The sequence below is a fragment of the Telmatherina bonti genome, assembly GCF_933228915.1.
Source record: "Telmatherina bonti genome assembly, chromosome: 16".
Taxonomy (NCBI): Eukaryota; Metazoa; Chordata; class Actinopteri; order Atheriniformes; family Telmatherinidae; genus Telmatherina; species Telmatherina bonti.
The window spans coordinates 24,735,089-24,761,076 of NC_136614.1; the positions used below are offsets into that span (position 1 = coordinate 24,735,089).

Genomic DNA, 25,988 nt, shown 5'->3' on the forward strand with positions numbered 1-25,988 from the left:
CCAAATGTTTCCTCGGATTAGAAAAAGGAAACAAAACTCTCATACTTCAAGTCTCAGAGTTTACCATTGATGAAATGATGTCCACCAAACTATCAAGTCCAAAAAGGTAGCCGTCCTCTCTGTTCCCCTCTTCCCATGATGCTCGGTGGGTCAGTTCTTCTCCCTGAGGAAGAGGCGTTGTCTTCCCAAAGTCGATCATCCAGACTTTGGCCTTTCCTTTACTGTCGTGAACAAATAACAAGGAGCTGCCAATCACCTGCACAAACCCACAAAGGCAGGATGAATAAGAAAACAGGAAATAACTATTAAAAAAGCTTTCTTACTCAACTTTAAATGCCTGTTTATGTATTTTTTTAAACATAATCTCACTTCCTGTTTCGTGACATCAGCTTCATACGTATCTGTTTGCTTGCATGCATGTCAGTATTTAACAAAACATAGGTGTGCATGATGATGATGTGTCCGAACTTCCATGACTAGACCAACACTGCAAGTGTTTGTGCCACTAAAATGTGCTGCACACCAACTAACAACACTAACTTGCTGTTCACTAGTACAGGAACAAATTCTCCAGTTTAAAGGATGTGCAACTTTCATGAAAGTTAATGCAGGAATGCAGGAAATTATGCAGAAAACTCGGCGTTGCAACATAAAGAATTTAGCCGTGACACACAATTGGCTTATGGCAAATCCAAACAGGTAAAACTAAAGTTGTTTTTTTGTTTTTTTTTAACATGAAGTGCATTTCATAAAAAATATAAATAAAATATCTTGAGTAAAATATCTTTACAAACAACAAAAAAATAAAAAACATAAGCTTGATTCCAGTCAAAATTAACATTTCAGTTTTTCTTCTAAAAAATAACATTTAACATTTAAGGTGTTACATGCATACGCAGCCTTTTACATCTTTTTCTTGTTAAAAAGAAAAATGCAACTATTTGTCTGAATTTCCAATCCAGCAAAGTACCACTTAAAGTGTGTCTTTACCTCGTGAGTTTTGAAGAATGTGGAGATCTCCAGAGTGTTCCTGATTTCTTTTAGCCTTGTTAGGTAACGGTTCTGCAAACAGACAAACAGGCTTTCATTCTGTGTTCGGTATTTCGGACTTAAAGCAGAAATTTTTGTAATTACTTTCAGGATCATTCAGTTATGAGGGATTTTTCTAAATCCATAAAAAGAAATGGCACAGTGTTCAGAAGCTTTAAAAAGTTTTTTATCATAAAGAATTAAAACTATTTAATTCACACTTGCAAAAATTTAATTGACATTATTACTGATATACAAAAAGAGCCAGCACAATTATAAATAATGAATAATAAACATTGTGGGAACGGCCTCTTCCAAAGAAAAATATTAATCTCATTAAATGAATCATTTCATATTAATTCAACGTGGTTTATGGTTTTACAGTTAGTGTTAAATGGTTAAAATGAAAGTCTCTGGGAAATTAAACCAAGACTGAAAACAGTGTAATGTCCTTTACAGTAATGCATGTGTGTTTCCAGTAGGGTTAGTAAAACACCCTGACTTTCAATTCCACTCTGAATTTGCTATTCTCAAACACAAAGGTCGAGGCTTTTTGACACACACAGAAAGTAAACCACAATCACACTCACCAGTATGTCCTTGTTTCCTTTCACAAAGTCATGGAAGGCTGCAGTGACTTGCTCTCTCGTCTTTGTCTTCTTAAAGTCTCGGTTGACCGTCCCGTCCTCCTTCTGCAGAGGAAAAGAGAAGAGTATCAGCATGAAACATAACAGCGTGAAAATATATCTGCAGGTTTATTTGCACTTGAAATGAACAATGTGACATTAATGCATTATGTCAGGAGCATTGTGATTTAAGCTTTTCTTTTCTTTTTTTTTTGGCTCGATTAACTTCAGCTTTAAGGCTTAAGAGTTTAGGAGAGGAGAGCAGAAGAAGGGAGGTGAGGGAACAGAGGATGGACAAGAAAAGCACAACAATGTGTGGAGGGAAGGAAACAAGGAAGATAAGGTATTTTTAGAGATTTAACCTTAAAGCAGAGGAGGGGATTTGACTCTAGGTTCCTGACTTCAAGAGCTAAAAAAAAGTCCTCCTTCTATTTGACAATTATTTAACTAAGTTTAACTGAATGTTTAGTTTCTGAAATTCCAAGGTGGCATAATCTCTGGTTTTTGCTGTTACGATATGGCTTTTACAGACCATTCTTTTCTATAGCAAGTGTGTTACTGGAATCATGCTAACAATATTCTTTTTAGAATTGGCCAAAGAAAAGAAATTCTCATAAATAAGAATTCATTAATAGCGAAAGCAACACAAAGCATCAAAAATCCCTCCTGGCTTTTTATACAAAAAATGTGGAAGTACCAGTGTATACAGTAGTACTTGTGTGATAGTGAAACTTGTGGCACTTGGCAACATGTAACTAAGTTGTGGCACTACTAGCAGATTTTAGGCAGAAGAGGGAAAAAGTGAGGGTCCTCATCCAGTTAAGTGGATCAGTGTGGAATAAATGAGCTTTCCTTCTTCTTCTTGCTGCCAGGCAACAAGGAGCTATTAGAAAACAAAACTTTTTTTTTTACCTTTAAGGTTTCAGTTGGAGCACAGGAGTCTCTCTCTCTTTCTCCATTCAACATACGCTCACGCACGCATGCACGCCCACACACACACACACTCACACAGAGATCGTACCTACATACTATTTACTTTGCATATACATAGCATATACACATACAGTAGCTATAGACCCATGTTTTGGTTTGCAATGCAGAACCTGAAAACATCCATACATCATTATCCACACACAAACACACACATTTCTGTTTGTGGGGATAACCCTCAATGTCATGGCAACGGACCACCGGGAGGCCGTGAATGTCTATATATAGCAATGACCCTCAAATTGAAAGGAGATTTGTGAGTGTGCGTACAATGTCGGTACCATATGTCAAGGCACATGCAGCTGCCACTGACAGGACTCATGTGTGACAAAGGCAATCACGCACACACATGTACTTCAGAGGAAGTTTCTGGACAAAACAGGAAGTTAGATCATGCCCCTAAAAGACGCACAGCAGAACGCTGGAAGAAATGAGGGAAATAAGGCCAGACATCCTTTTCTTTGTAAGTCTTACCTTAACTCCTTCTATCCTGAATCCCAGGGTAGCTGTTGAGCTTATGGTCTCTCTCCACTGCATGTATCGCGGTTTAGTCACCGCCTTCTGGTCGTTTTCCTCTAATGTGGGTGCCTTGGGATCTACCTCAATCATTTTCTGATACATGTCAGGTCTTGGTGAAGGCTTCTTACGGGCTTTCGTCAGCTCTTCTTCAAGGTAGGTCCTGGAGCGTAAGAGAGGCAGATGGTGGGTGGTGAAGAAGACAGAACAGAAGATGGGTGGGTGATAGGAATGACAGGTAGGTGGCAGAGATGAGAGGTAAGGGTGATGGATAGGATGATGATAAGGTGGGTTTTTTTTTCAAACTGTGTCACACAACTGCTTAATGTGGAGATATCTATACTTCTGAACACCCCAAAAGATAGTTTTTTCAATTTGACATTTACAAATAGGTTCTTGATTTTCTGAATATTCCCACCAGATCAAGTAAAGAAAAACCCATAAGAAGTAATTACAGTCAAATGTGTACATGAAATATTATTATGTGCATATTATCTCACCTTACTCCCATCTTACAGTCCATCACACATGGGTAGTCAAACTCAGCCAGCAGATCCTCCATCTGGTTGTATTTTTGGCCATCTTTTTCCACATCTCCATGGTAACCAGGGACATATGGGCAAAGCACGTCCCTCATCAGAAGGGACAAGCAGCGCTGCTCACATTCGCAGTGTTTCTGAAAGACATAATTAACAAATGATCACTTGGTGAAACTCATTCAGTGTTAAAGTAATGTGGAAACTCAGAATAGAATAGATTAAAAGCAAATATTTTTGCTCACAAAGAAATAGTGACAGTTGTGAAGAGAGGTCTTACTTTTAAAATGCGACCATTTGCTCCTGCTTTGAAACTTCCTGCAAACACACAAATTTTTACAGTCAACCTATCGCAGAAAGTTTGGTAAGCTGAAGCAGTGCTGGAAAACGCAGCATTAAACTGACATAAGTTTGGATTATATAAAAAGAAAGCCTGCTGGACTTATTTGAACCTGAATCCTACAAGAAATTTATGAGAAGCAGGTGTTGGTGGATATTTCCCATTATCAACCGTCCCCACAAGCTTTCTCTGGGAGCTTGAGCTCAAAACCCCTCCCACCCACAGTGATTCAAAAGAAATGTTTCATGTTCTTAACATGTGTGATGTATACGCGTGTGTGTCCACATACCTGCATGTCCTGCAAGTTGAATCCATGGATATTTCTTCTTGAAGGACATGACAAATGGTGACCAATGAACCATGTTTTTTATCTTCTTCCATGACTTGTGCTGTAAGCAAACACACACAGTGATTATCACTTAAAATGAGGCTCTGCTACAAACTCGTCATGCAAAGTTCAAGATTAACTTTTCTCTAAGAGGCATTAAGGTTAAAGAAATCATGTTAATTACTTTAAACAATACTGGGCGAATTGGAACTTGAGTCATCTGAGTTACGGCAACACTTTCACCATGGTGTCAGAACTTCATTTGCTTGTTAGAGCTTTGTTTCAGTCGTCATGAAGAAAATTCAATTTTAAAGTTGAACCTCAAAACAAAATTATACTAATCTACTAAAGGTTAGGCGTGCAAAAAAAAACGTGTGCAAACTGACTGCAGATGAAAAAAAGAACAGTGATTTACTAACAGCAAAATAGTGTGACTCCATCCAGTCAGTGCGTCTGCCACAATGAGTATCTATAAGGCATCACACACTATTTTGTGTGTGTTGGGAGGAGAAAATGTAAATACTCTAAATTAACTTAGAACCCGCAATGTGATCCATCAAACCTGAGAGCAATTTTGCTCATATTTAATACGTTTCAAAAGGAGGTGCAAACAGTCTGTGTGCTGTTTGATCTTATCTGATACATATACCAATAAAGTCTGTGTAAGAAAATCAGTACAAATTACACAGGGGTTATTAAACAAGGATGTGTTTATTCTATAAGATTTCAAGTGCTCCTGTTCTGCTCTACTGTCTTATCCATATAAAGTCACTTCTGACTATAGTGACTAAAGTGACTAAACTAAGACCGATATGGCCGCATGTGAATGCCAAACTCATTATGTCAAACTTTGCATATGCAAAATGTCATGAAAGAAGAATCATGAATTAGAATTTTCCACTGTGGGAACTGATCACTTTGGGCTGTAAGTTCAAAGCCATTTCATTAGTAAACGGAAGAACAAATTTGACTAAATAGTAATATATTCTGTAGACAAACACCATGCTGTCTGAGAGAGGATGGCGTTTATAACAAAATACACCGAGATTCACAGAGAACCACTGGAAGCAAGCTAGCACACAATCATCTGCTTTCTAACAATCATCTGAGCTAAACATCAACAAATCTGATCTCAGATTGCAAAACAGCAGTGCATGGGAAATGCCCAAAGAATCTGACAAAACCAGAATCCACTGACGAGAAGCTTTTCTGGACACCTGCCAAAGAGGTTTTAAACATATTAACATGTATTAATATGCATGGTTCCAAGAAATTTGCAACATAAAAAGAAATGTACATATATATATAAAAAAAATGGCATGATCGGGTAATGCATTAAAGCAATATGAGAAGTAAGAGATATTTTAACCATATTTTTAAAGCCATCTTTGTTGTTTCATGCTTATAGGAAAAGAAGAGCCAGACATTTTATTGGTACTGTGAACCTTTTGGCTAATGCAGTCCTCATTACTCCTTTATTTAAACTGCCATGGGCAAAACAAATCTTTTCAAAGAGACCCACATTCACAAATACACAAAACCACACACACACACAAGGTTGGGTATCCCTGACCCCGAGGAACTGCCTGCTTATCCCACACTCTCCCTCAGATGTTTTATAACATTTTAACTAAACTCTGGAGCTCTGTGCTGGGGTTTCCCCTGGTAACACAGACACACACACACACAAATAGACACCGTTTTTTACCAAAGGCTCTCCCTGTCCCTGGCAAGGACACACTGAACTGTGGAGTCCTGCCACACACAAACTCTCACTCACAAATGGAAGCACACACATTACTTTAACATAAACAGTTTTTTTCTGCTTCAGATTGGGTTCTTTGTATTTCCCAGCTTTCTTTTTTTGTCATATTTTTCTTGAACAACTCTGTTAATATTCAGCTGATGAGGCATGAGGAGCGTCTGTTAAAGCAACCTGGTTCTACACACCGACTGCCCTGCATGCTTTAGAGGTAACATTACTTTAACAGACCTGAATGAAACAAAGAGCTTGTTAACAGGCTTGTAAAGAACTTAACAAAAGAAAGTTGAATAATCTGACTCCTGTTGGAGAGGGAATATATGTCCAAAGCTTGCAGGACGGTGGGTCTGGAGGGCCTGGATTGAGAAAGACTGTGTTAAAACAAGCAGAGCATATTGTTACTAATTATAACGTGATTAACGTATTTTACCTTTGATGAACCCAGAATACTAATAATCAACCATGTGAGGTTAAACATTTGATTTAAATTTACTATGCACTTATTTTTGCGACTTGTCATAGTTACTGAAACTGCAGCAGAAAAGTCAGAAAAATATTAAATTCCCAGATTCTTTCCATTTTTCCACCAGCAGCATTACATCACATGGAAAGATTCCACATCTAAATCTGTGGGTCATAACAATGCTCGGCTGTACAGCACTGAGACGGAGACACACAAGCAGCAACACTGGAAGTATAAAAAATCCTCAAACTATTCAGGCTTTTTTATGTGGGGAAAAATTAATATAATTATCTCTTGATTCAATGTGTTGAAATACAGTTGTTTTCATTTTAATGTGAAAGATGATCTCACTCTAAGATTTCCTCTGGTCTACAAACAGCAGGCAAAATATTGTTCGTTCTACAAATAACCGAAGAGGAGAAGAAAAGGTGCAATGGGAGAAGTAAAGAGAAGAAGGATGAGATAAGAGAGGAAAAGACCATAGAAGGAGACATATAACCCATGCCACATAATCTGGACCTGATGAAATTCATCAGCTGATATCATGACTATCTATGGGTAGATGCATGTACTCGCACACTTTTCTGTCTGAGATGGTGAAGCGTCACATGAGGCTTTTTTTTTCTGCACCAGTGGAGGATTGAGAAAAGAATACCTCCTTCAACCGGTAAAATACTCACACATTCAGCAGAAATCACATGATGGAAACTCATTAATAGTGAGGTCAGCTGAAATGGGCAGAAAGTCTAAACTCGTGAACCAGGATTATTAGTGTCTGACTGGAAAATTTAGAAGCAACGTTCAGCAAAAGAAATGACTCAGCAGGTTGTTTTGCTTCAGACAAAGATTAGCAAACATGTTTTCTCTTGTATTTAGACAAAATTCAGCAATGATTACCCTTTTTGAATTATCAAGCAAGGCTTTAAGGGAATGGTATTCCCCTTATCTAATTTTTCCACCATTTTTAGCCAGGGAAAGGATTAGACTGTAGCTTGATAGGTTGCCAATGTCTGCACTTTCTCTGTTAGCTCAGAATGTCATTGTTGTACCATGTTGCCCACCAAGAGCTGGCGAGTGTGAACTGTGGAGGGGCGAGAGTCTGCACCATCTCCACTGTGAGTAATAACAGACATTCAAGTACATTTAAAAGCTGGAGATATTTAAATACACTTTGAAGACAGGAGAGGAGAAATCTGCTCATCTAAAACACTTAAGGATTCAACTATAAACGAGACACTGTGCAGTTAATACTGCTCAATAAAATCTTACTACAGCAGAACTGTCAAATAAGACTAAACAAGAACTAAAACCAGGTTTAAAAGCTTTCTGTACTCTTCTAAGACAAAAGTAAAATCTCCTGCGTAGGTGATTGTACCTGAGGGCGGCTGCTGCAGAGGTGGATGATGGTAATGATAAAGATGGCTCCGACTGAAACAACAACACTCCACACTGAACATAACCATGTAGACCACATCGTGTCCAATGGGCTTTCAGTCAGCCGGACAAACCGACAGGAACGATGAGCTGTCCAACGTCTGTCCCTGTCTCACGGTGGACAACCCAGCACTTTAGCTTCACTATCTGTGCTTCACAACATTTACACTTGCACGTCCGAGTGTATGCAGAGAGGGAAAAAAACAAAACAATTGTAGATCATTTGATTGGCAAAACAGAGGGTAAACACAATCTGCACATGCAAATTACTGCATAGGTCTCAACATCTGAAAGAAAGATTCTGTTAAATATGTGTGTGAGAGGAAGGCTGAATACACACTACTGGGAAATGACTGAAAGTCAGTCGAGAAACAAACACATCCTATTTACTTAAGCATGCCTTTCAACTTTTATACATAGCATATTAATGAAGACATCAATATGTAAAGAATTGCTTGTGTTTTTTTTCTTTGAGAGACACAGAAACACTGTGACAAACAATACACTGGCTAAAACAAACAAAAGGAAACATCCAAAGTAGCAGCGCCCACACACTCCACACACTATAGTGAGCTACTGAAGCTGCTGTAACGCACACTCATGCTGTTCTAGCTCTCTTGGTTACAGCACTGTCCCACAAACTGATCTTAGATTTTAATAAAGTAAACTACCTGTGCAAATAAAGAGATTTAGACCATCTACTTGTGAGTTTGCAAAAGGTTGTGAAACAATAAGAACATAGCCAGAAGGTAGGAGTGCACCTTTTGAACCAAAAAAAATGTTGGCTGAGAAAAAAAAAACTACTTTACAGTGAAAAAGTGATTTCCAAATAATCACTTTACTGCCTAGCCTGAAGAATGCCTGACAAAAGTAAACCAATCAAACCTTACCTACAGTGATTTAAAATGGAAAACAAGTAGATAATACTGTATGGGGTTTAGTCTTATCAGTAGTGTTAGCACTCTCTAAATATCTAACCAACTCAACTGTCTTCCTGGTGGTTACTGGAAACACTGACATAGCGAGTGATATGATCATCTCTGATGAGGTCATTTGCAGCTTTATTTTTATTTGACACAATAAAAACTGCTGCCTCAGTTTAACGGACAGTCACATGATCAAAAAAGAAAATTACACGCCAAAGTATTATTCACCTAGAAGCGGCGAGGCTTCGTAAAATCATAATTCTTGTCTTGTTAAATGTAAACATTATGTAATCCTCAACATATGCTTATTTAAGTTACACAGTCTATCCATAAGTATTTATGTAATGTAAGCGACTGCTTGTACCACCATACTTTATTATAACCCAGTTTGTGCCCCTGTTTGATCTTTTGTGACTACAAGCTTTGGCTAGAAATCTATACAAGAACCTGCTGCTTAGGAAGGTAGGCAACTCACTGTTTAACGTATCTGTGCTCATTTAACCGAAAAATAGATGAAATAGATGATAAAAATAGACCATATATATATATATATATATATATATATATATATATATATATATATATATATATATATATATATATACATAGTACAAGTAACATATGTACTTTTGAAGTAAAGTAGCTTTCCCAAGAACACTTCAATATATGGACTAAGGAAATATAAGATCAAACTTGTGGCCGTCCAGTGGATAGGGACATAGTTTGGCCCGCAGACGGTATGAATCAGCATGAGTCAACCTTTCCAGTTCAGTTACCTCATAAGAGTTTGTTGATCTGATGAGACTGAGCTATGGATGTGGAACATTTGTGAAAGACCTAAGTAAGTTTAATGTGTTGTTTGCATATAAAAAGGTTACCATCTCTCACAGTTTCATGTCTTTTCAGTCAATCCCTGATTATATTCTAACCTCAAACTGACTTTGCAGGTGACCGTGTCTTGACTTATGCAAAGATATGAGGTGCTTTAAATGAAGGAAATTTATTTGTACCTTCTTCTTCCTGGAACACAACTTGTTGGGTGTGGCTTTTTAAGAAATAAAATGTGACAGATGACATTTTTTTCAAATCTCACAATCAGTCAGTAATCAGGTTGAGGAAACCAAGTGCACTTCAGAAGTCTCACGTTTCTTAACCAGAGAGACCAAAACTTTGCAGTTTGGCCGTATAGTTGTGGAGCTGAGTTGAGTTTTTTAGTTTTTTTTTTTCTAGTGTAAGCCCGAGGCTTGACAAGCTACATTCCCCATTCAGGATCTTTTCCCAGTAATGTGTCTTTCTAAATGTTTCTTCCACATTTAAAAAAACAAGCAAGCACTTGTGGATGCATACAATTCATAAATAGGTTGACTTTTAATTGTCAGTGTCACTGTTTTTATGTTCAAACTGTTGATCACATATCTTGCCTAAAAACATGTTAAATATTTACATGCACGTCACTAGATGTTTGCAAAAAATGTATTTTTCTTTTTTTATTTGTCAAGTTTGCATTTAGAAATGACATGAAGAGTTCATCATTTTCCCTGCCAAAAACTCCCCTGAACTTCAGCTTCTGTCTTTCCCTCATTTTTCTCTGCCTCGCTGTGCCTCTCCTATCTCTGTCCCCAAACCAGATGTGTGACATGAGGAGAACAGGAAAAACAGTGAAGTTTCCATTGAGAGAGAAAGAAAGAAAGAGAGAGAGAAAGAGAGGAAATTGTAAGTGAAGGAACTTCTTGCAGACAGGAAGTGGGGGGGGGGGGTTGCCGCTTGCCTCAGCGACAGTATTTTCCACATCCGCCGCTTGACTACAAACAAAAAAAAAGGCACACAAAAAAGCCTTGACATCTGTAAACAACCGATATAACAGAGTAAGAAAAAAAAAGACCCAGAGCCACTGGGGCGGAGAGTGTTTATTGAACCCTAAAATATTATCTCTAGAAATCTGCATCATGTTTTTCAACACACACGTCAGCAACTTGCATTTGCATCAGCAACAAACTTTGCAAACTTCTTAGTTGTTGCAGTCAAATGCATGTTGTCTCAAACAATGCACACAAAATGAAATCTTTAACCAAGGGATATTTGATTACACTGGGACAACCACACATAACCCCCTTTTGCATGCAGAAAGTAGCAAAGGGTAACACTGGACTGCTGATGTGTAATGTGCAGAAGCAGGGGAAACACTGATGCATGCTGATGTTTTCAATGGAGAGTCACAGAGGAAACAACAAGCTTGATATCGCTCACCACAAGGTCCCCTCACAGATACAAGTACTGCACATGTCTGAGTCTGCAAAGTTTGAACTGAGCAGCAGGGAGGGTGATGCAGGCTAAAAAAAAAAACGTGCTTTGAGAAGCATGATAAATCTCTTAGCAACACAGGATGGCCAGTGGAACAACAGCTTTGCAAAAGTGACAGCTTTAGAGAGGTGAGAAAAGGGGACACCTCAAAGAAAAATGGGTTGAATGTTTGTGGCGAGGCCGTTGTTCGGTTACGTTGTAGCTAAATGCTGAAGACAGATAAGAAGGCTTCTTTCCGAATTGAGGTCACAATGGAACATTAAAGGGAGAATCTGACTTTCGATCTTGACTCTGCAACACTTAAACCAGGGTTTCTTTACATGCTCACTGAGCAGCTTACCAAAACATTTGGTCACTTAGCAAAAGTCTTCAGTTATTTTGTGGATTTTCAGGTTATGCATGAGATGGACTATAGATTATTTTTCCCCGCAAATTTTCCCACCCTAAAAAAGTGGAACCAAAACTGGCTTTGACTTGAACACTTTCAGGTAAAATGTCAGTGTTTGTAACGGCGTGCAGACCTGACTCCTGCATGCCGGGGTCAACACGAACATGCACATGCGTGCTCTCCAGCTGACTGCTAAAACACAGCTAATCAAGAATTGACCGGTGCTTCCCCTCTCACAGTCAACTAAGTAGGCAATGCAACACAAACACAAAGTTTATACACACACACACACACACACACACACACACACACACAAACTTACACACTCTGTCTCGCATACAAACATGCTGTACAGCTGTCTGAGGGAAACTCGGTTTGACGTCACAGGGTTGCTAGGCAACTTGCCGTCGTGGTGGTGAAGATTTTCCACTGCAGTACAAATAGCGTGTGTGTGTGTGTGTTTGCGTGTGTGGTGTGTGTTAATTTTTCGTGCCGATCCAGTTGAGTGAGAGTGTTGGACTTACAGTAAAGTCTGACACCAGTGAAATGTCTCCTTTTGGTTCTGGAAGAGACGCTAATGGATATGTAGAGGATAAACTTTGGCTTTTACAAACTAAACTTTAAGTCAGTGTGTTGACACTTTTTAAAGAATCAAATAAAAAGGATGTGAGTCAAACTGGTGCAGTTTCTGTGTGCACAGCATTGCGTGCATAGAAAATTAAACTAATCAAGCTGTAGAGTGATGTGTGCAGAGGGTGTGTCAGGGAAGCATATGTAGTTTATATTACAGTTGTAGCAGTGTTGGTGTGGTCTTTATTCTAAAAGGCACTTCTGTTTATATAATCAATATGTTTATTTAATAGGTGCATCTTTTTAGCAGCTGAAAGTTTATGGAATTGTGTCCAAAAACGCAAATTATTCCAAACTTTACAGACCAAACAATTCAATTTACTTACATTGTAACTATTATAAATCTTTTCTAGCTAATTTAATCTGTATCAAAGCTGGAATTAAAAGTTAAGCATTTTATAATCATATGCATTTAAATATAAAGGATTTTTTTTCTGCAGATCGCAGATCTGAACTGTTAAAAAAAATGAAGTGACTGCATTTTATTAGCTAATACTCTATAAAAGAATATAGCTGTCATCTGTTTTTATTTCCAAATTCTCATTAACTTTTATTATAATGCTTTTATTAAGCTGCTGTTTTGACTTATTAGCTTAAATTTAAAAAGTATTTATCTTGCTACTGTAAATTCACCAATCAGGCTTTCACAACAGTCAGAATTACAGCATTACACGTGTCTAAACCAACCAAATGATCGGTTATTTGTTATAGTGGTTAAATTTAGGTTAAGGTTAAACCACTATTTTTTATGTACTAAGCTCCTGTAAGAGAGTGTGTCATGCAAACAAGGGGAGGAGTAGTCCAGTTTGTAGGACTGAGACGCCTTCAAATTAAATAAAGCCTTGGATACACTGTTTAATTTTGAGTTTAGCTATACTTAAGATGGTCAATCAGAAAGCACTGATGGAGCTGTGAGACAGGATAAATGGCTGATATCAACAAACCATGAAGATATTACTCAAGCAGATTTTCTAGTCTTTACATGTATAGTTATTTCTGGGAAGTTTCACCTGTAGCACTGATGTATTTCACGCAGAAAAGCAGCAGCATCAGCATCAGCTGAGTGTCATCTCTTTAAAGATGCTACTCTGCTGAATACCTTTGTATGTAAGTTTCCATAACTCAACTGAAATTTTACAGAGAGAAAGAAAAAAAAAGATACTGATACCGATCTAGAGCAGGTGCCCTGCTGCGGTAAAATATTTGTCAACTGGAAACCATCGTCAGCACATGTACAAGCATATTTCTTTGGGGAGAGGCTTTCAGTCAAAAGAAGGCCCATGTATGACCAACATAATGTGTTGGTATTATTTAAAAGATAAAAAAAAAATAGCCATAACAAATAAGATGAATTTGACTGGGTTCATCCAAAACAAAATAAGAGGAAAATAACTGAAAATCACATTTGTGCTTACTCAGGCAAATGAATCAAGTAAGCTATAAATAAAGTGTCAAGATAAATGCCTCTACAGTGATGAAATACTGTGCCTGGTGTGTCCATATTTGCCTTTCTTGTTGGATTTTTTACAGATATTTTTCCTGGACTCAATAGCCGTGATAAGAAACATGTCCTCTCATGTCGGCTGAAGTGAATACATACAGTACATATCGTACAACTTTTTGTTTCTTGTCAGTTTCCCTCCCAATTTAAGTCTAACTCTGCTGCTCTTTCCGTCTTTCTCTCTGTATAACTCTCTTCTCTCCGTCCCTCTCCCTGCTCCTACACACCACCCACACAAGTGAGCATGCTTGATGTGTTTCTGCACGTTTGCCTCCTGCACACACACACACACACACACATCAGGTTTTCTTAAAGTACAGATCAGAACTGTGACAAGTTGCAAACAAGAGCATGAACATTTTGGGGAAATCAACACATGTACTACGGACTAAAAATGTTTGTTTTGCAGCTTCTGACTTTGTGTGTTTGCTTGGATGAAACAAAAAACAGTGAGCGGAAATATGCAAACACCATAACAAAACAATATTCAAATCCATCATCCAAATCAATTTAAACAAATAACTAGCAAGGGAAAGCTGGGATGCTGGTTTAGGGTGGGGTCACTGGTGAAATTATGTAAGATCCTGTCATTTAACCACTGGTGAGAGTTTAAAAATCTACAAATAATGTTACTTCATCCTCTGTGTGATTTTGTTATGAAGCAGAAGTGAAATAGCCTCATAAATGTTCTGGCTACGAATGAAACGCACTTCCACCCACCCAGAGACAAACACACACACACACACACCCACACACACACCCACGCACACATACACACTTCATAGTCAAACAGGTTTGAACGTTGTATTTTAACTCCATTCAAATGCAGGCAAAACCAATGAAAAGTATTTGAGAGCAGCAAATTCTCCTGCTTTCTCTGTTTATGTCTTACACACACACACACACACACACACACACACCGACCCTTGCTACATAATAACAAGAAAAAGAAAAAAAACACCTCTTCGCACAGGTTGGGACACAGAGCGAGCCTCGTTGCTGTCAGTATTCCAACTTTCTCAGGCAGAGAGCAGGCCAACTTGACACAGGAGGTCCCAGAAACATGCACAGGCACATCCAGACAGAGTGATGAGGTTTAACACTGAGGGGCTTCTGAAACAAGTTTACCTTCTCACACGCATGGCGTAATCTTCCTATCTTACCTGCCTGTAGTTTTTCGATGAAGGTTACCTCTTTATGTCCCTGTACAATCTCTACAGCATGTTTAAAAATGTGCTACGAAAGTTTCATTTACATCATTGAATGGAAGTGACGGTGACTGACTTTCCCTGTGACTACATGCTATAAATAAATTAATATAAACACACAAAACACATGTTAAGACAAACTTCTTCTAGAATTTAATTCTGACTGAAGATGAAAAAACAGAAAACAAACCCTCACTTTATCAGCTATTCAGCACACCTGCAGTACAAAAGAAGAAAAAAGAAGAATGCTTATAGTTTTGATTAGAGAGGAAAGATAAGGACAAGTTCATCCAACCGAATGATTATCAGGGAATATAAATGTTCGTTTTAATATGGTTGGCAATCTACCATGCAGTTTCGAAGACTGTAAGCGTTTAAAAATAACCCAAATACCTAAACAGAAGGCAACCTCACTACCACCATATTGGTTAGGAGTCCCAGGTATTCAGCTGCTTGCAGCATCTGCACTTCCTGACTCTCCCTCGGTGTGTTCGACGGTGAGGAAGCTTCAGTTGCTTTCTACTCCTAGAAACTCTTAAACTTATCCCACCCTAGATGATAAAGAATTTAAATACAAATTCTAAACTAATTATACAGGAGCCTGAAAAATGAAAAAAAAACATGCTGACATGTGCACAGTTAGCAATAAGTCTGATTTTATTTATGTTTCATGCCGATCGCCCATGCTCAATCATACTTTTATGTGCTAGCTAATATTGTTCTCAGCTGTGAGGTCAATAAATAAATAAACTTTTACAAGCAGAAACATCTGTCGGTGTTGCACTACAGCGTTGCAATGAAGGAGTCTGCAAAATATATCTTGCTGCTTATTAGCTGTGGGTTATGATTCTGACATCTTAATCCAAAAATACCCACTGAGAAACTGCAAAAAAGAGTCGAAGCCTGGAAAAGCAGAAACACAGGTTAGTTTTTAAATCTGAAAAAGATTATGCCGAGCACTAAGCAATCCAACAAGTCTGACACGACTCTTGATAGATTTAGCAGCTCAACCTAAAGGATACATTGCACTTCTATCATCTGTATATTATGTGTGGCATCAGAAACATCCTTTGGCTGAGAAAAAATGTGACGTAGTAAACAACTGTTTGATGATAATGCAGTATAAAAGAGAGTATAAAACCCCAAACATATAGCATTTATGCTAACTTTTTTGAATTTCTAAAGTTTGGATTGCTTTTGATCTGATGAGCTTGCTCCCATGTCGCTGTTGTGATTACTGTTGCTGATAAAAGCAGTTATTCTTTTGTATTTTTCTTTTTTTTAATAGATTTATAAGAAAAAACTACAAAAAAGTCTATATTGATGAGGTGACATGAAAAGAAACACATTCATTCTAATAAGTAAAAAACTGAAACCGCAGCGACTGTATCCAGCATATATTCATCTGGTTTGCTATAAAGACCCTGAATAAGAAGGACCTTAAATCCATCATGGTCACAAACTGAAAAGATTTTGGCTCAACAAAGAAACCACCCAAGAGAGGGGTAGTTTACCAAACTTATAGACGCAAGGACATGGTTCATGCAACAACAATAAGAACAAAAGTAACCATAGTATCAGCTTATCGGAAATCTATAACCTAAACTCTCCACAGAGCTGACCTTTTTGCATTTGGGTGACTACCCAGATACATGGAAAAATGTCCTCTCGTCAGATGACAACAGACAAAGAAAAGCTGGTCCCAGTGAGTTGATGTGCCAAGCTCAAGGAGACACACCAAAGAACCTGAAACTGCTCCAAAAGGTGACTCTACAAATATCAATTTTGGGACGGAGGATAAATCCAAAAGATGCATCACTGTTTAACATGTTTCAGCTTTTTCAAACAGCATTTTTTACATCACCTTGCCAATATTTTTTTACTGTTATATATTTTTATAAGCACCCTCTCCTCCCCAGAAAAAAACCCTACTAATTATAATTACAGTTAGTAAATCATAAACAAAAAAGGGAAATGCTTCCTAGTTAGAATTCCCCCCTGATTATCTGGACTGAGACTGTACAGACTTCTTTTTCTACAAGTATCACACAAAACACTCCTTAGTGCACATTCTCCCTTGAAAAAAAATCCTTAAACAAAAACAGTAAAGATGTGTTTCGTTATGCCGCCTTAGTTGCTCTCTTCTATTTGATTTGATTTCGACAGTTTAGTAAAGAGAAGCGAGACACCACAGAGGTCCTGGAAAGTTTGGCAAATTTGCATCAACTGCTTAACCGATGTTGCTAAAGTGTGAACACAAATATGTTCACAGATGCATTTTGCAAAACCACTGCTTTGGTCTTTTAACTGGATAAGGGGGTTGCTTTCACAGAAAATCTAGCTGCCCTTCTGACTTTGCTCTAATAGATATTAAACACCAAATGTGAAAATAGTTCACTGTTGTCAAAGCCTTCTGAAATCAAGTCCACTGAATTTAGCAACAACACAATAGTGGCAACATACACACACACACACACACACACACACACACACACACACACACACACACACACACACACACACATAGTCAAACTTTTCATGTACTTACAGCTTTCTGTTGAGAACTGATGAGGGCAGGGTTTAGGAGATGCTCTCCCTTCTCCGTATCACTGGAAATGTCCTCCTCTGACTCCTCCCAAGAAGAAGAAAAACCAGCTGAGGAAGCAGAGGAAGAAGACAGCTTCCTGAGTGCACGAGTGGAGGAGTTTGGAATGGGACTAGAAGTGGGGCTCGGGGAGCAGGAGAGTCCCTGGTCGGAGCTCAAGCCTTCAGTAGTTTGAAGTGAGGTCTCCAAACCGTGGTCAGTTATTATGACTGCAGGGATGGAGGGAGAGTGGTTGGAGGTGTGATCAGCAACGTCCATCAAACATGGAGGGTTCTCACTGATTTGCACATGAGGTAAAACAGCATTTTGACGGGTAACGTCCAACCTGTCTCCCTCTGGCTGAAGAAGCACTTTAGGACACCACAGGCCCTTATTCTCATCTGTCCTTTCTTTGTCACCTCCAACCACTTGCTTGTTTTCCATCTCTTCTTGCTCTTTTTCTCCCCCCCTTTCTTTCAACACGTGTCCTTTCACCTCATGATCTGTTGCTGCATCTTTTGTCGACGTTTCAGGTTGATGCACAAAAAGTCCACCAGCACAGGGAGCTTGCCCTGCTGTTTCTATATGACAGTTATCTTTATCAACCAGTGTCTCGTTTTCCATATTTGTTTTAGTAGCACTATTGTCCTTCTCGACTTCAACCCTTTCTCCTCCTCTTTCTCCATCCGTCCTTCCTTCCTCCACTTCATTGCCGTTTTGGACAACAGAGGGAACTTCAGTCTCTTGTGGGTGGGTCATTGGGGTTTCGAGAACTGTGTTTCCTTGGTTGGGAATGGAAGGAGTGTCACTAGATGCTCGCCTGGAAGACCGAGGGCTGCGCTGGAGCTCGGTATTCAGCACCTGGGCACGGATTGTAGAAATTTGGGCCTCAAAAATGCCCACTTTTCCTCTAACCTAAAAGAGACAGAAAACGAGGACAAATTTTGGTTACAGTTTGGTCTAATTCTAAATACATTCACTTCAACGCTTTTTTTCATGTTTCAAACTGATAAGAGAGAAAGGAAAGAGAATGAAAACATACCATTATTAAAGAAAGTAGAAACATTTTTTTATCATCTGACAGATATTTATGAAACAAATTGTTGTCAAGCTTTAAATACCTTCCATGACTATTGTAATTATTTAAAATGTGTACGGTCTAATGGATGCCACAGGGAAGGACAATAGATTATGAAATTGAAAGTTAATTGTTTGGACAATTTAAACAGAGGGACTCCCTTCAAATTTCATTGCATAGTTACATTTTTCCTGGCTTTCCTATCACAAAAACACAACAAAGAAACAGCTGAGAACTGTGAGAGTCCAAACATATGTGATTTGCTCTACTCTGCTTTCAAAGATTGAGTAAATGTTGCATTACCTACTGTAAATCAGCAAGAACAGCTCTTGCTGGTGTTATCATTTGGTTACCAAATCAAGAAAAAGAAGAAAATCCTTCGAATTTTTAATCCATCACCACATTGCCTGGAGTTGGGTTTATCAGGTAAAGACAGTCTGCAAAAAAAGTAAATGAAGTAACCTCAACGTTCTGTAGCTCTCTGTGGATCTGCAGCAGCTGTGCCTGACGTCTCCTCTCCTCTCGCCTCCCACCTCCTCTCGTCTCTCCTCCTGTCTCCTCCTGCCCGTCTCCTTCCCCTCCCTCTTCACCACTCAGGCGTCGAACACGCTGGCCCACATTGACTCCCAGACGCTCCGGGCTTCGTGCTGTAGAGGAAAGAGAGCGAAACGTAGGGCTGGGACAGAGCGAGGATGGAGTGGGGAAAACGAATGTTTGCCCCTGAGATCGAGGGCTTGTCTGAGGGAAGAAAAACCAGACGGGATTAGTGGTACACCATAATAAACAAGCTGGGTGAAAATAAGCTTCAATTATTTGTCTGCCCTTTGTACAAACATAAACAGCAATTTATGTTCCTGCTGTTGTTTAGTTATTAGAAATCTATTTTAGTAAAAAAAAAAAAAAAAAAAAAATGTAGTAGTTTAATCCTTTGTGAGAAAATTTTAAGTTTAAACACAAATTTTCTTATTCTAGACCAGTTCTAGACCAATGTTTCTCAGTCCTGGTCCTCAGAACTCACTGTCCTGCATGTTTTAGAGGTAATCCTAGTTTACTACACTTGAATAAAATGAATAACTCATCAACAGGTAACTCATCTGAATCAATGTGTGTTTGGAGTAGGAACACATCTAACCCGGACTCCGGCTCTCACAAGACTGAATAGAGTAGCGCCCTCTATACACGCTCATCTAATGCAAATCTTCATTATTGAGAGGTTTTTAGAAACAATGGACTTAACTTTTATAGGACATAATACTGCAAAAACTAAAAGTAAGAACACATCTTATTAGTTATGTTTCTTTTAGTTGTTCCATTTTTTAAAAATATTTTCCTTAATATGAGTCTAAACGCTGGCCACTGCGGACATGAAAGGACATTCACAGTAAAACCTTAAAGCTGTGAAACAGTCACACAGGCAGGAAAGTGCTGTCTTGTCAGATGACCGATTAAAAAAAAAGTAAGTAACACACGTAGCCTTGTCACAGTGCAAGCATCACTAGAAGATTTGGTGGTCTAGGTGATGACATTTCAGAGAAAACCCACTTTCAGCCTGAGCTCTCTCAGGGCAGATGTGGTAACTAGGATACCTTGGGGCTTGTTGGGCTGTAGAGACCGCCACCCAGTAATTGACAGTAGGTGCTTCGATCTGGAACCGGCAGCACAGGCCGTGCCACTGGGCTGGTTCTGGTTCTAGAGGTGGTGCTAGAGGAGCCTGGCTGGGTGTGAAACTGATTACTACTGCAGAAATAAATTTAAAAAAAAAGATCAAGTTCATTTGTTTTTAAGTAAAATGAAACAACAAAATAACAAAATGCTGCCAAAAGTTGTGACATGCATTAAAAACATTCATTATCGTTGACAAGAAAATTTCTGAATGCCCTGTTACGCACTAGAAATAAAACATGATGCTGTTAGTCTGGTCTAGCAGCTTTTGAACTGGAACAAACTGTAGTAACCAAACGTGTTTAAAGCATGCATTTCCGCTACCATTTAAGAAAAAGATAGATACCTGTTCATGACTCCAAGACTGTTCAGGTTCAAGGCAGAGGCTGCCATCCCCACGGCCAGGCCAGGGGCTCTGAGTGCTGGGTACACATCTGACTATCTCCCCTGAAGCTGCAGGGAGGTCTGCAGAACTGCTCTCAGTGTTTCCTCTGCATCCAGGCAGCAGCAGCTCCACACTGCAAGAAAAGTTAACTTTACTGTCTCTAACTCTTGTAATTATGACAACTTCAAGTAACTACGAAAGCTAAAAAGGTTCTTTGAGAGGAATCACTTTAGATAAAAGCCTCATCCAACAAGGGAAGATACTCGAAGTCAGGTTTTCCATTCCCTAAAAGCCACTCCAAAACTGTTTCGCTGACAAAAAGATAATTCATGTTGTGCTGTTAGTAGCAGAGATGGCATCGTTTGAGCTAAAAGAAATAAACTGAAAGTGACAAAAAAAGAAAACAAGCAGGCAGAGAGAAAGAGAGCGATGAAGGCATAAATAATGCAACAAAATGAGCGAGCAAAATGTCTCTCACACTGGAAATAATTAGCCTTTTCTCCAGTCAGAGTTCCATTCAAGCAGAGATGTTTATCATGCTCATGTTTATGACAAAGCCTAGTACAGTTTTCCCTCCAGTTTTTACCATATACCCTTTGCAAGTTCTTAAAGATTTACACAATAAACTATGTAAAAAACGTGTAAGAAGACTGGATACTAAACGGGACAGTAACCTGATCTAACCTTCAGAATTTCAAGTCAAACAAAACCTTTCACAACAAAACATCTTCTTGGTGGGAATATGATGGAGAAACAATGAAAATGGAAAAAGACATACAAAGGGACAGTGAGTAAAGAAGTGGAGGACTTTTAAAAAAGGAGCTGCAGCAGAGATTCAAAGCAAAGAAATAGAGGCAAATGGTTAAAAATGAGAAGAAGAGCCAAAAGGTCGAAACTCCTTGTTACATACTGATGCAGATAAAGATGTGGACAGTCACAGAACTGCTGATTGCCCTTTCACAGACAAAACACCCACTGTGGCTTAAATTGGGAAAGTTTGCATGAAAGGTCTGAAACTTTAGGCTCATGTTGTCACATGCACTATTACAACTATGCAATCAGATTTCTGTTTAACCTTTGCAACAGTGCATGGGTCTGCATGCTTTGCAACTAAAAGAAGACATGTTTATCTCTGAGCCATCTCAGAATAGAAGTTAACAGCAGAGAAGGAGCCTGTATTTTACAAAGAAAACTGAACGGACACACAGACAGTGATAGCACAGCCTACATTGCATCTGTGGATAAGTTCAAGCGATGAATAATAGGTTGTGATATCCTGTCCTGCTGTAAAATAAGCTATGCAAATAAGCTTCACAGTGCAACAGGATTTGACAACTGGTATTTGATGCGCAGTGGTGAACCACGCATCATTTGCAGAAAGAAAGGTTGATCTCCTCATTTTTCACATTTTTCAGATTATGTGTCAGCTTGATCATCCCTAAGAGCCACATGTCCACATGTTCAGACATATAGGTGGTTATGAAGAGTTGGTTGAGCTTTTCAAGCAAGTCAGTCATTTAAGCCATGCAGATCTGTGATCAATCAGCCTTCACGACATACAAATTATTTAATTTTGATAAACTGTATAATGACAAATGCCAAGTATTGAGTATTTTTCTTATCTGGATAGTAAAACTGAAGCCCTTTTGTGGATGGATACCAAAACTTTTCAAGTACTATACAGTCCAGTTCTTGAGCTCGCTGAAGCACATCAGTATTCATGTCATGCGGTGGGCTGCCAGACACTGTCTTGGCATGCGTTTTTATTCAAGATAACTTTATAATTCAGCTCATGAACCATGGCATAAACATGGGATTTCCTTACTGGGGAGTGACGCAGTTAGTAAGTGGCAGAAAAACAGTCTAAATGGCCCGTTTGACTCTCTGAAGCCCCAATGCAATTTTTGTTTGTATGTTTGTTTTCCCACTGCATAACAATTGGACTTTTTTTGTATGATGCTAATGTCCACGAATGAAAAAGACACAAAACTCTTCCCCTCTTTGCGCTTGCAAAAATTTGCAGTGAAAACAGAAGAAAAAGTTTTTTAAAAAGGAGACATTCTTCAAAAACCTGTCTTGACTGGTCCAGCATGCGTTCTAAGGTGCTTTACAGTAGATCTGAGGACATTAACTGCACCACACCAGCATACAAAAGGGGAACTATACCTCATGAAAGAAAGAATATCTATGAACACATACTTTGCTTCTTCATTACTAGTGTGTGCCCTTCTCTGTCTCCAGTAAATATTGTCTATAAGGAAACTATATACATGCATTTATTGTATCAATCGACAACTGACAGCGGCCATTAAACAGAACAGAGATGCAAACAATTATCTGCATGTCTAAAAACCCTGCATCAACCTCTAAACCCACTAACAAATGTGCTCCATTTAGCACACATAAACTGATCAAAGCTGCAACAAACACTGTTGCCTTTATACTGGGTTTAGAGCACTTAAAGCACTTCAGAGTATTGTGTGTGCTTCAGCTCAGCCTAATTTGTCAGATTGAGTGGGACTGCATGAGCATTCAAACCATCCACTTGCCTACACATGTGGGCAAAAAACCTACATACATACAGTTTGCTAAAACAGAAAAATGATGGAGAAGTTAAAAAAGGACCACAGTTGTGTCTGTTTCTTGGATTTTACAAGGCAGTATTGTGAGAGGATATGTTACAGCAAGAAGCAATATACTATCATGCTGTTCATTAGACAATTAAACCCATTTTATATGTCTGGGTGTGTCAGCTAGCTGCTGAAAGTTATATGTCATTGTGTGTGCCAAAATGATGGCAAACTACATTTTTATATCTTTTCATAGTATAATATCGCATGGACATATTTGTTACTGTGTCAATCACACAATAGATGTGAATTTTCCATAAATTTCCGAGAACAAAATTAAAGATCTGAATAGTGCAATATACACATTCCACAGCGCAAACTCATTTAGCCCCCCTTCCTACTAGATGGGATTCCCATCAAGTTCATCATTCCACCTAAAGTTCAGGGGTAAAGAACTCAAGGCCTTGAGTTGAAATTACACACAAGGCATCAAAACCAAGCCATCACAGGGATTAAATAATTATTTTGATTAATTAATTCATTCATTCATTAATTAAATTAATGAATTAAAAGTGAAATCAGATTTCAGACAAGCATATTTGTCTGTTCAATATTCTCCCAAATTAGTATTTCCTGTCTAGTCATGTAAAAATTAGATATTCTAGAGGTGAACCCCTCTTAATGAGGATGAAAAAAATTTATTTTACAGGTTACCGAATGGTATTAAAAAAAAAAAAAAAAAAAGAAGTAAAATATGTGAGACGTGTTCTTAAGTTACAGCAATAAAATCATCTCTGAGCTGATTAAAATTCAAACCATTTTTCTAGGATGAGTTTCCTACAACTAATTTTGGGATCCGGGAATGTATTCAGGCCACTTAAGTCACAGATTAAGCAAATTGTTCCACCAAACAGTGTACTGCAGTTCAATTTTTAAACAAAACAGTTCATTCAAGTTCATTGCAAAGAATGGTTAAAAACTAGAGCTGCACCATTTGAACTTTTGTACACCTGCATATTATAAACCTTTTTTGGCATTCAAAATGTCCAGATAAAGTGTTTAAAACGTATCTCTTTAAAGAAAAGGAGGGGAAATGAGTATACAGTACTGTTTATTTTTGCATAGCAGAGAAGAATCCCAAAACACCCATAAGATGGGTGGAAATTTCGCAAGGAGGGTCTAATTTAAGGTAATATTTGTTTAAGGACACACTCATTTTAAAATTCCTCAAATAGTTTGACTTCACGACGAACTGAAAGGATGTAGGCCTGTTTTCTCAACAACTTTCGCTGCTGCCTCTTCAGCCTGTCGTGGTGTTATTGAAGTGCAATAAAGCAAGCAGAACAACATCCAGTAAGAACAATGTTTACAGATGGAGGCGCTGACATGACAGTAGCCCGGTGTTATCTTACCTCCTCAGTCCCGTCCTCTCCAAGGCTGGACACTTTATTATTATTACTGGGTAATATCACAGCCAGACACGAACAGAGGACAGAGAAGTCGACTCCTTTGTCCCAGTCTGATGCAAAATAGACGCGGTGCCAAAACTTATTGTTTTCAGTGTGGTTTACGTTTTTTTAATTATCATTTTATCCCCAGCGAACTCATTTCGACGCAGGCGTCGGTTTTCTTCTTCGCTTCTTCACCTTTTTCTTTTACTTTCACCCCCTCAAAAGAAAAAAAAAAACTCCTCCGCGTAAGCAAAAGCTCTCAAAATGCCTTCATCTTCCACATATAACTATCTGCTTCCGACAGAAACCTCCAAGCCTCTTGGGCCGTCCAGCGGAAACCCCTCAACAGCCTGCCCGGGGGATGTGTAGCTTTCTGGGGAAGATGTCTTGTTGTCACGCGTTGCTCGACACCTCTGTGTCGGTCGGACAGCAGCGTTGTGTGTCTCCGAGTCTGAAGCCGGAAGCTACAAGCGCTGCCTTAACTCTCTCCCTCCCTCTCTCACACACTCGGTTCATTGGAAGGATAAAAAACTGAAAAGCCGAGCAGAACAGAGCGACACTTTTTTTTTTCTATTTAACACGATTGTGTGTGCACGTGCTGTCCGGGGAAACCCTTACGCACGTGCACGCGCGCTCGAACTCCATTAGAAGAAACAGACATAATCAAAAGTGAAATATCTGCTGTTACTGCTGCTGTAGTACTCCTCACCTTGCTGGCTCTTCCATACATTTTTCTGAGCTGGAAAGTGGCGGCTGCTGGTGTAAATAAATAAGATCTAGGCTACAAGTTAAACTAGTAAAATATTGCAAGGTCAAGAATGGAAAAAGTCTTGTTATTTAGCGATGTCGCTCATATTATACTACTTATACTGTTATGCATTATATATTCATGTGCAGGGGTGTTAATGCCATTGTTGAGTAGCTTTTTTGCACTCATTTATACCTTAATTTGCAGTTTAAATTTATGGCAATATAGTTTTTTATGTGGATTATATATATATATATATATATATATATATATATATATATATATATATATATATATATATATATATATATATATATATATTATGATTGTTATTTAAATAGACTGCTTGGCATGAGTAGGCATTACTCTGCAGCAATGAAACAGCAAATTATTTGTCTCTTTGGAGCAAACTTTATAGATACAGCCTGTGAAAGTTTTTGCTGGATTTAAGAGAATTCCATCCCTCCCAAAAAGTCCACTTTGGATCCATCATGGTGATATGTATCTGTCTATTTGTGAGTGTATGAGATGT

The 25,988-nt window shown here is 38.6% G+C and overlaps 1 protein-coding gene across 1 annotated transcript; it reads right to left on the reverse strand.

The window, feature by feature from the left end:
- itpkb (inositol-trisphosphate 3-kinase B) lies at window positions 1-24,832 on the reverse strand. The gene is made up of 12 exons (XM_079255229.1): window positions 24,670-24,832; window positions 20,649-20,820; window positions 20,227-20,377; window positions 19,103-19,378; window positions 17,527-18,477; window positions 4,327-4,426; window positions 3,978-4,015; window positions 3,662-3,837; window positions 3,120-3,324; window positions 1,620-1,721; window positions 991-1,062; window positions 1-256 (listed from the first exon to the last, which is right to left on the reverse strand). Exons 2-12 carry the CDS (start codon window positions 20,693-20,695, stop codon window positions 47-49), a joined length of 2,328 nt encoding a protein of 775 aa, XP_079111355.1. The 5' UTR covers window positions 20,696-20,820; window positions 24,670-24,832; the 3' UTR covers window positions 1-46.
- Window positions 24,833-25,988: the final 1,156 nt, after the last annotated feature.